Genomic DNA, 11,875 nt, shown 5'->3' on the forward strand with positions numbered 1-11,875 from the left:
GTGCCGAGCCCTGTTCTAAGCGCTGGGGCAGATTCAAGGTAATCAGGTGGTCCCACGTGGGGCTCACAGTGTTAATCCCCATTTCAGAGATGAGGGAACTGAGGCACAGAGAAGTTCAATGACCATAATTCTGGTATTTGCTAAGCACTTACTATGTGCCAAGCACTGTTCTAAGCGCTGGGGTAGATGCAAGGTAATCAGGTTGTCCCACGTGGGGCTCACAGTCCCCATTTGACAGATGAGGGGACTGAGGCCCAGAGAAGTGAAGTGGCTTGCCCAAGGCCACACAGCAGACAAGTGGCAGTGGTGGGATTAGAACCCACATCCTCCGACTCCCAAGCCCGCTCTCTTTCCACTAAGCCACGCCGCCTCTCTTATAATCAGGTCAGACATAATCCCTACCACGGATGGGGCTCTCAGTCTAAGGGGGAGGAGAACAGGTATTGACTCTCCATTTTCCAGATGAGGAAACTGAGGCCCAGAGATCAATCGGCCAATGGTATTTATTGAGCACTTACAGTGCGCAGAGCACTGTACTACCACTGTAGTAATTACTGTAGTGATGAAGCAGGGTGGCTCGATGGAAAGAAGCAGCGTGGCTCAATGGAAAGAGCCCGGGCTTTGGAGTCAGAGGTCATGGGTTCAAATCCCGCCTCCGCCGACTGTCAGCTGGGTGACTTTGGGCAAGTCACTTCACTTCTCTGTGCCTCAGTTCCCTCATCTGTCAAATGGGGATGAAGACTGCGAGCCCCCCCGTGGGACAACCTGATCACTTTGTAACCTCCCCAGCGCTTAGAACGGTGCTTGGCACATAGTAAGCGCTTAACAAATACCGTTATTATTATTATTCGCTTATTTATTCATTCATGGAATTGGAAATTCATGGAAAATAAATAGAAATTGGGCAAGTCACTTCACTTCTCTGGGCCTCAGTTCCCTCATCTGTCAAATGGGGATTAAGACCGTGAGCCCCCCATGGGACAACCTGATCACCTTGTAACCTCCCCAGCGCTTAGAACAGTGCTTGGCACATAGTAAGCGCTTAATAAATGCCATCAAAAAAAAAAAAAGAGCCCGGGCTTGGGAATCAGAGGTCGTGGGTTCTGATCCCGGCTCCTCCATTTGTCTGCTGTGTGACCTTGGGCAAGCCGCTTCACTTCTTTGGGCCTCAGTCCCCTCATCTGTCAAATGGGGACTGTGAGCCCCACGTGGGACAACCTGATTACCTTGTATCTCCCCCAGCGCTTAGAACAGTGCTTGGCACATAGTAAGCGCTTAGCAAATACCATAATTATTATTATCACTGTGGGTGGTTGGGAGAGGACAATACCATAGACTTGCCCAAGGTCACCCAGCAGGCAATGAGAGTCCCTTAATCCATCTACCTGTCCAATAACGCAATAATAATCACTGTGGTATTTGTTAAACACTATGTGCCGAGCGCTGTATTAATAACAATAATAATAATTATTATTCATTCATTCATTCATTCAATCATATTTATTGAGCGCTTACTGTGTGCAGAGCACTGGACTAAGCGCTTGGGAAGTCCAAGCTGGCAACATCTAGAGACGGTCCCTACCCAACAGCGGGCTCAAAGTCTGGACCTCAGTGGCCTCATCTGGAAAATGGGGATTCATTCATTCATTCATTCATTCAATCGTACTTATTGAGCGCTTACTGTGTGCAGAGCACTGGACGAAGCGCTTGGGAAGCACAAGCTGGCAACATAGAGAGACGGTCCCTACCCAACAGCGGGCTCACAGTCTGGGCCTCAGTGGCCTCATCTGGAAAATGGGGATTCATTCATTCATTCATTCAATCGTATTTATCATTCATTCAATCGTATTTATTGAGCGCTTACTGTGTGCAGAGCACTGGACTAAGCGCTTGGGAAGTCCAAGTTGGCAACATCTAGAGACGGTCCCTACCCAACAGCGGGCTCAAAGTCTGGGCCTCAGTGGCCTCATCTGGAAAATGGGGATTCATTCATTCATTCATTCATTCATTCAATCGTATTTATTGAGCGCTTACTGTGTGCAGAGCACTGGACTAAGCGCTTGGGAAGCACAAGCTGGCAACATAGAGAGACGGTCCCTACCCAACAGCGAGCTCACAGTCTGGGCCTCAGTGGCCTCATCTGGAAAATGGGGATTCATTCATTCATTCATTCAATCGTATTTATCATTCATTCAATCGTATTTATTGAGCGCTTACTGTGTGCAGAGCACTGGACTAAGCGCTTGGGAAGTCCAAGTTGGCAACATCTAGAGACGGTCCCTACCCAACAGCGGGCTCACAGTCAGTGGCCTCATCTGGAAAATGGGGATTCATTCATTCATTCAATCGTATTTATTGAGTGCTTCCTGTGTGCAGAGCACTGTACTAAGCGCTTGGGAAGTCCAAGCTGGCAACATCTAGAGACGGTCCCTACCCAACAGCGGGCTCACGGTCTAGAAGGGATGAAGACCGTGAGCCCCACGTGGGACAACCTGATCACCTTGTATCCCCCTCCAGCGCTTGGAACGGCGTCACTTCCCTTCTCCGTGCCTCCATCTATAAAACAGCGCTTGGAACCGCGTCGCTTCATCCATTCACTCAGTCGTACTTATTGAGCGCTTACTGCGTGCCGAGCACTTCACTTCCCTGGGCCTCAGGGACCTCATCTGGAAAATGGGGGTGAAGACTGGGAGCCCCCCGTGGGACAACCTGATCGCCTTGGAACCTCCCCAGCGCTTAGAGCGGTGCTTGGCGCGTAGTAAGCGCTTAATAAATGCCATCATTATTATTATTATAGTAGGCGCTTAACCGATACCGTCGTTCTTAACAGGGATTTTTGAGATCAGAGGGGTGGGAGAGGGGACCCCCACCCGCTCCTTAGATCCGGGGTACTCAGCCGTCCTCCCCCTGCCCCTCCATTGAGGCCCAGGACGCGGAGAGGGGGTTTGCGGCCTTGAAATAGCCCAACGTCATGGGACTGGGGGTTGCGGGTGGGCCCGGCCGGGTGGGGCCGGGGTGCCGGGAACTCTCCGGGCCGCCCCGAGACCTCCAGCCGGGCCGGGGTGACGTCGGTGGGGGTTTCCAGGGCCCCCGGCCGCCTCGCCCGGGCCGGTTTTGGTTCCTCTGTGATTCAGGCCCGGGCCTCCCTGGGCCGGTGTTTGCCGGGGGCATTTCAGGCGCCGCCTCCGCGCGCCCCTCCGGCTCTCCAAGCTTTCGGTTGTGATTTCAGGGTCCCGGGGGGCTTCCTTTGGGAGGGCGGGGGCGGCCCCCGGGGCCCTGGCCGTCGAAATGGCGGTCTCGGGCGGGCGCTTCCTATGTGGGAAGCGCCCAACCTCGCGCTGGCTTCGAGGAGGAAAATCCCAGCCGGGCCCCGCGTCGCCGCACCACGCGGGTGGGCGGCGGGGGGGGGACCGGGGACTGAATCCCCGTTTGGCCGATGAGGAAATGGACGCGAAATGGAAATGGAAATGGAAATGGAGATGGAGGCGAAGTGACTTATCCAAGGTCACACAGCAGGCGACTGGCAGGGCTGGGAGTAGGCCGGGAGCCCACTGTTTAACGGTGGGATTTGTTCGAATCCCGGCTCTGCCGCAAATCTGCTGTGTGACCTTGGGCAAGTCACTTCACTTCTCTGAGCCTCAGTTCCCTCATCCATAAAAATGGGGATTAAAACTGTGAGCCCCACGTGGGGCAGCTTGATCACCTTGTACCCCCCCCAGTGCTTAGAACAGTGCTTTGCACATAGTAAGCGCTTAACAAATGCCATTATTATTATTATTATTATTAAGCGCTTACTACGTGCAAAGCACTGTGCTAAGCGCCGGGGGGGGGGATACAAGGTGATCAGGGACCATCTCTATATCATCATCATCATCAATCATATTTATTGAGCGCTTACTGTGTGCAGAGCACTGTACTAAGCGCTTGGGAAGTACAAGTTGGCAACACATAGAGACGGTCCCTACCCAACAGTGGGCTCTATGTGTGGAGAAGCGGCGCGGCTCAGTGGACGGAGCCCGGGCTTTGGAGTCAGAGGGCGTGGGTTCGAATCCCGGCTCCGCCACATGCCTGCTGTGTGACCTTGGGCAAGTCACTTCGCTTCTCGGAGTCTCCGTGACCTCATCTGTTAAAAAGCGGGATGACGACTGTGAGCCCCACGCGGGACAACCGGATCACCTTGTATCCCCCCAGCGCTCAGAACAGTGCTTTGCACATAGTAAGCGCTTAACAAATGCCATTATTTTCCCTTCTAGACTGTGAGCCCGTTGTTGTCTCTATATGTTGTCAACTTGGACTTCCCAAGCGCTTAGTACAGTGCTCTGCACGCAATAAGCGCTTAATAAATACGATTGATTGATTGATTGATTGTATCCCCCAGCGCTCAGAACAGTGCTTTGCACATAGTAAGCGCTTAAGAAATGCCATTATTTTCCCTTCTAGACTGTGAGCCCAATGTTGGGTAGGGACCGTCTCTATATGTTGCCAACTTGGACTTCCCAAGCGCTTAGTACAGTGCTCTGCATGCAGTAAGCGCTCAATAAATACGATTGATTGATTGATTGCCAACTTGTACTTCCCAAGCGCTTAGTCCAGTGCTCTGCCCACAGTAAGCGCTCAATAAATACGATTGAATGAATGAATGAACCCAGCTCCTCAGATTCCCAGGCCCCAGGCTCTTTCCACTAGGCCGTGCTGCTTCTCCATCTGTGGCTCTCCTGGGCCCTGTATGGTTCAATCAATCAATAATCAATCAATGAAGAAGCAGCGTGGCTCAGTGGAAAGAGCCCGGGCTTTGGAGTCAGAGGTCATGGGTTCGAATCCCGGCTCTGCCACTTGTCAGCTGGGTGATCCTGGGCAAGTCACTTCACTTCTCTGGGCCTCAGTGCCCTCATCTGTGAAATGGGGATGAAGACTGTGAGCCCCCCGTGGGACAACCTGATCACCTTGTAACCTCCCCAGTGCTTAGAACAGTGCTTTGTACGTAGTAAGCACTTAATAAATGCCATTATTATAATTATTATTATTCAAGTCAGTTCACTGAGAAGCAGTGTGGCTCAGGCGAAAGAGCCCAGGCTTTGGAGTCAGAGGTCGTGGGTTCAAATCTCGGCTCCGCCAATTGTCACCTGGGTGACTTTGGGCAAGTCACTTCACTTCTCTGGGCCTCAGTAACCTCATCTGGAAAATGGGGATTAAGACTGTGAGCACCCTGTGGGACAACCTGATCACCTTGTAACCTCCCCAGCGCTTAGAACAGTGCTTTGCACATAGTAAGCTCTTAATAAATGCCATTATTATTATTATTATTATCCAGAGGTCTCTGAGGTCCCTGGCCACCCCCCTCTCCATCATCCTGGGGTCTCTGAGGGCCCTGATCCCCCCCTCCCTCATCCTGGGGTCCCTGAGAGCCCTGATCCCCCCACCCCCTCATCCTGCCGTCCCTGAGTCAACTGAATTTACTGAACGCTTACTGTGTTCAGAGTAATAATAATAATAATAATAATAATAATAATAATGAAGGTATTTGTTAAGCACTTACTATATGCAAAGCACTGTTCTAAGCCCTGGGGGGATACAAGGTGGTCAGGTTGTCCCACATGGGGCTCACAATCTTAATCCCCATTTTCCAGATGAGTGAACTGAGGCACAGAGAAATGACTCGCCCAAAGTCACGCAGCCAACAAGAGACGGAGCCGGGATTAGAACCCATGACCTCTGACTCCCAAGCCCGGGCTCTTTCCACTCAACTGCTTGGGGGAGAACAAAAAACAGTAGAACAGACACTTTTCCCGCCCACAAGGATTTTACGGTCTAGAGGGTCCTGAGGGACAAGATCCCCCCCGACTCCCTCATCCTGGGGTCCCCAAGATAATAATAACAATAACGATGGCATTTATTAAGCACTTAGTCTGTGCAAAGCACTGTTCTAAGCGCTGGGGAGGTTACAAGGTGATCAGGTTGTCCCACGGGGGGCTCACGGTCTTAATCCCCATTTTACAGATGAGGTAACTGAGGCCCAGAGAAGTGAAGCGACTTGCCCAAAGTCACCCAGCTGACAATTGACGGAGGCGGAATTTGAACCCATGACCTCTGACTCTAAAGCCCGGACTCTTTCCGCTGAGCCACGCTGCTTCCTCAATAATAATAATAATAATGGCATTTATTAAGCGCTTACTATGTGCAAAGCACCATTCTAAGCACTGGGGAGGTTACAAGGTTGTCCCACGGGGGGCTCACAGTCTTCATCCCCATTTTCCAGATGAGGGAACTGAGAGAAGTGAAGCGACTTGCCCAAAGTCACCCAGCTGACAGTTGACGGAGCTGGGATTTGAACCCGTGACCTCTGACTCCAAAGCCCGGGCTCTTTGCACTGAGCCAGGCTGCTTTTCTAAGATCCCCACCCACAAGCAGCACGGCCTAGCGGATAGACCACCGGCCTGGGACTCAGCGAGCCGCCACTTGTCTGCCGTGTGACCTTGGGCGGGTCACTTCACCGTGCCTCAGTTCCCTCATCCGTCAGAAGGGGATTAACTCCTTAAATCCGTTGCAGGACAGGGACTTGGTCCAACCCGATTTGCCGGTACCCACCCTGGTGCTTGGCATTATTACTAGAGAAGCGGCGTGGCTCAGAGGACAGAGCCCAGGCTTGGGATTCAGAGGTCGTGGGTTCTAATCCCGGCTCTGCCAACTGTCAGCTGTGTGACTTTGGGCAAGTCACTTCACTTCTCTGGGCCTCAGTTCCCTCATCTGGAAAATGGGGATGAAGACTGGGAGCCCCATGTGGGACAACCTGATCACCTTGTATCCCCCCAGTGTTTAAAACAGTGCTTCGTACATAGTAAGCGCTTAACAAATGCCATCATTATTATTATGTGGGACAACCTGATCACCTTGTATCCCCCCAGCACTTAGAACAGTGCTTGGCACGTAGTAAGCGCTTAACAAATGCCATCATTATTATTTTTGTTATGTGGGACAACCTGATCACCTTGTATCCCCCCAGCGCTTAGAACAGTGCTTCACACATAGTAAGCGCTTAACAAATGCCATTATTATTATTATTATTATTATTATGTGACAACCTGATCACCTTGTATCCCCGCAGTGCTTAGAACAGTGCTTCACACATAGTAAGCGCTTAACAAATGCCATTATTATTATTATTATTATGTGAGACAACCTGATCACCTTGTATCCCCGCAGTGCTTAGAACAGTGCTTGGCACATAGTAAGCGCTTAACAAATGCCATCATCATTATTATTATTATTATTATGTGGGACAACCTGATTACCTTATATCACCCCAGTGCTTAGAACAGTGCTTGGCATATAGTAAGTGCTTTACAAATGCCATCATCATTATTATTATTATTATTATTATTATTATGTGGGACAACCTGATCAACTTGTATCTCCCCAGTGTTTAGAACAGTGCTGGGCATATAGTAAATGCTTAATCAATCAATCAATCAATCGTATTTATTGAGCGCTTACTGTATGCAGAGCACTGGACTAAGCGCTTGGGAAGTACAAAAGTCGGCAACATCTAGAGACGGCCCCTACCCAACAGTGGGCTCACAGTCTAGAAGGGGGAGACAGAGAACAAAACCAAACATGCTAACAAAATAAAATGAATAGAATAGATATGTACAAGTAAAATAAATAGAGTAATAAATATGTACAAACATATATACATATATACAGGTAACAAATGCCATCATTATTATTATTATTATGTGGGACAACCAGATCACCTTTCATCCCCCCAGCTCTTAGAACAGTGCTTCACACATAGTAAATGCTTAACAAGTGCCATAATTATTATTATTATTATTATGTGGGACAACCTGATCACCTTGTATCCCTCCCCAGTGCTTAGAACAGTGCTTGGCATATCGTAAGTGCTTAACAAATGCCATCATTATTATTATTATTATGTGGGACAACCTGATCACCTTGTATCCCCCCAGCGCTTAGAACAGTGCTTGGCATATAGTAAGTGCTTAACAAATGCCATCATTATTATTATTATTATGTGGGACAACCTGATCACCTTGTATCCCCCCAGCGCTTAGAACAGTGCTTGGCATATAGTAAGTGCTTAACAAATGCCATCATTATTATTATTATTATGTGGGACAACCTGATCACCTTGTATCCCCCCAGCGCTTAGAACAGTGCTTGGCATATAGTAAGTGCTTAACAAATGCCGTCATTATTATTATTATTATGTAGGACAACCTGATCACCTTGTATCCCCCCAGCGCTTAGAACAGTGCTTGGCATATAGTAAGTGCTTAACAAATGCCGTCATTATTATTATTATTATGTGGGACAACCTGATCACCTTGTATCCCCCCAGCGCTTAGAACAGTGCTTGGCATATAGTAAGTGCTTAACAAATGCCATCATTATTATTATTATTATGTGGGACAACCTGATCACCTTGTATCCCCCCAGCGCTTAGAACAGTGCTTCATACATAGTAAGTGCTTAACAAATGCCATCATGATTATTATTATTATTATGTGGGACAACCTGATCACCTTATATCCCCCCAGTGCTTCGAACAGTGCTTTGCATATAGTAAGCCCTTAACAAATGCCATCATTATTATTGTTATTATTATTATTATGTGAGACAACCTCATCACCTTGTATCCCCCCAGCGCTTAGAACAGTGCTTGGCACATAGTAAGCACTTAACAAATGCCATCATTATTATTATTATTATGTGGGACAACCTGATCACCTTGTATTCCCCCAGCGCTTAGAACTGTGCTCGGCACATAGTAAGCGCTTAACAAATACCATCATTATTATTATTATTATTATTATGTGGGACAACCTGATCACCTTATATCCCCCCAGTGCTTAGAACAGTGCTTTGCATATAGTAAGCGCTTAACAAATGCCATCATTATTATTATTATTATTATGTGAGACAACCTGATCACCTTGTATCCCCCCCCCCCAGCGCTTAGAACAGTGCTTGGCACATAGTAAGCGCTTAACAAATGCCATCATTATTATTATTATTATTATGTGGGACAACCTGATCACCATGTATCCCCCCAGTGCTTAGGACAGTGCTTGGCATATAGTAAGTGCTTAACAAATGCCAGCATGGCTAGAGAAGCAGCATGGCTCAGTGGAAAGAACCCAGGCTTTGGAGTCAAAGGTCATGGGTTCAAACCCCGTCTCCGCCACTTGTCAGCTGGGTGACTTTGGGCAAGTCACTTCACTTCTTTGTGCCTCAGTTCCCTCATCTGTCAAATGGGGATGAAGACTGTGAGCCCCAAGTGGGACCACCTGATCACCTTGTAACCTCCCCAGCGCTTAGAACGGTGCTTTGCACGTAGTAAGCGCTTAATAAACGCCATTATCGTTATTATTACCGCCCAGCAGCGTGCCCGAGGACGGTGAGCCAGCGGGTGGGCGGCGCGGCCACCCTCTCCTGCTGCTTCGGGGTCCCAGAGGCCCAGCTGGGCCAACACCGCATCTACTGGCAGAAGAACGGCAAGGTGGCCATGGACGCCAACAAGGAGTTCATCGACCCCGAGTACGAGAACCGGACCGCGTTCGACCGGGCCCACAACCTGTCCCTCATCATCCTCCCGCTGCGGGTGTCGGACAGCGGCCCTTACGAGTGCATTGTCCAGAAGAAGAAGAAGGACGGCCACTACGAGCGCATCCACGGGGCCGAGGTCAGGCTGGAGGTCGTAGGTGAGTGAGAAGCGGTGGCGATCCGTCCCCTCCACCCCCCGCCACCTTCGAAGCCACATCTTCGAGACTTGTCAGCCAGTTGTTGGGTAGGGACCGTCTCTATACGTTGCCCACTTGAACTTCCCAAGCGCTCAGTACAGTGCTCTGCACACAGTAAGCGCTCAATAAATATGATGGAATGACTGAATGAACTTCCCAAGCGCTTAGTACAGTGCTCTGCACACTGTAAGCGCTCAATAAATACGACTGAATGAGTATCGAAGGCCCATCTCCTCCAAGAAGTCTTCCCACACTGAGCCCCCTTTTCCTCATTCATTCACTCATATTTATTCATTCATTCAATCGTATTTATTGAGCGCTTACTGTGTGCAGAGCACTGGACTAAGCGCTTGGGAAGTGCAAGTTGGCAACATCTAGAGACGGGCCCTACCCAACAGCGGGCTCACAGGCTAGAAGGGGGAGACAGAGCACAAACCAAAACATACTAACAAAATAAAATAAATAGAATACGTACAAATAAAATAGAGTAATAAATATGTACAAACATATATTCATTCATTCATTCAATCGTATTTATTGAGCGCTTACTGTGTGCAGAGCACTGGACTAAGCGCTTGGGAAGTAGAAATCAGCAACATATAGAGACGGTCCCTAACCAACAGTGAGCTCACAGTCTAGAAGGGGAGACAGAGGACAAAACAAAACATATTAACAAAATAAAATAAATAGAATACATATAAATAAAATAGAGTAATAAATACGTACAAACATATATTCATTCATTCATTCAATTGTATTTATTGAGCGCTTACTGTGTGCAGAGCACTGGACTAAGCGCTTGGGAAGTAGAAATCAGCAACGTATAGAGACGGTCCCTACCCAACAACGGGCTCACAGTCTAGAAGGGGGAGACAGAGAACAAAATTAAACATATTAACAAAATAAAATAAATAGAATACGTACAAATAAAATAGAGTAATAAATACATACAAACATATATTCATTCATTCATTCAATCGTATTTATTGAGAGCTTACTGTGTGCAGAGCACTGGATTAAACGCTTGGGAAGTAGAAATCGGCAACGTATAGAGACCGTCCCTACCCGACAACGGGCTCACAGGCTAGAAATGACACCCACAAATGTACTTGGGCACTGGAATTGATTTTTTTTAATCAAAGACTTATATTGCTATGAAATGGCGCTTAGAACAGTGCTTCAGTGCTTTAAACAGTGCTTTGGACATAGTAGGCGCTTAACAAATACCATCAATGCCAGCTGTGTGACTTTGGGCAAGTCACTTCACTTCTCCGGGCCTCAGTTCCCTCATCCGTAAAATGGGGATTAAGACTGTGAGCCCCCCGTGGGACAATCTGATAACCTTGTATCCTCCTCAGCGCTTAGAACAGTGCTTGGCACATCATCAATCGTACTTATTGAGCGCTTACTGTGTGCAGAGCACTGTACATAGTAAGCGCTTAACAAGTGCCATCATTATTATCATTATTATTATCAAAAAAAGACATAATATCAAAAAAAAAACAAAAAAAGAAACACCACCTTCCCAAGATTGGCAATCAAATCCCAGAAACATCAATCCTTTTCTGTCTCTGCTGAATTGAAGGGACTAGAGAAGGGAAACCCTCAACGCAACCATAAAGCGAGTTGAATTGTAAGCCTGCTTTAGAAGCATAAATCATTCATTATTACTTCGATTTCTTAAATTTATGGGCTTTCCACTCATGTGAAAAAACCGGGAATACAATATTTTCCAAGCTGGTGGCTGAAACATGCCAGATTTCAGAGCTATCGCTTGTAAATATCTTCTTCTCCCTCTCTCTTCTGCATCGCCCCGACTTGCTCCCTGCGTCCTTTCCCCTTCCCAGTTTGGCATAGTGGCTGGAGCCCGGGCCCGGGAGTGAGAAGGTCGTGGGTTCTAATCCCGGCTCCGCCACTTGTCCTGGGTGACCTCGAGCCAGTCACTTTGCTTCTCGGGGCCTCAGTTCCCTCGTCTGGAAAAAGCAGACGCAAAACCTGTCCTCCCTCCTACTTAAAACTGTGAGCCCTCTGTGGGATTATCTACCCCAGGGCTTAGTACAGTGCTTCATGTAGTAAGCACTTAACAAACGCCACAATTATTCTAGGAGGGAAAG

The 11,875-nt window shown here is 48.2% G+C and overlaps 1 protein-coding gene across 1 annotated transcript in view; it reads left to right on the plus strand.

Moving 5' to 3' along the window:
• Positions 1-9,730, plus strand: part of LOC119938136 (T-lymphocyte activation antigen CD80-like) — a 34,208-nt gene extending 24,478 nt beyond the window's left edge. Inside the window, exon 4 of the mRNA XM_038757841.1 lies at positions 9,405-9,730. Within this exon, the coding sequence (XP_038613769.1) occupies positions 9,405-9,730 (326 nt within the window). The remainder of the gene's footprint in view (positions 1-9,404) is intronic.
• Positions 9,731-11,875: the final 2,145 nt, after the last annotated feature.

The sequence above is a fragment of the Tachyglossus aculeatus genome, chromosome 16 (genome assembly GCF_015852505.1).
Source record: "Tachyglossus aculeatus isolate mTacAcu1 chromosome 16, mTacAcu1.pri, whole genome shotgun sequence".
In the NCBI taxonomy this organism is placed as follows: domain Eukaryota; kingdom Metazoa; phylum Chordata; class Mammalia; order Monotremata; family Tachyglossidae; genus Tachyglossus; species Tachyglossus aculeatus.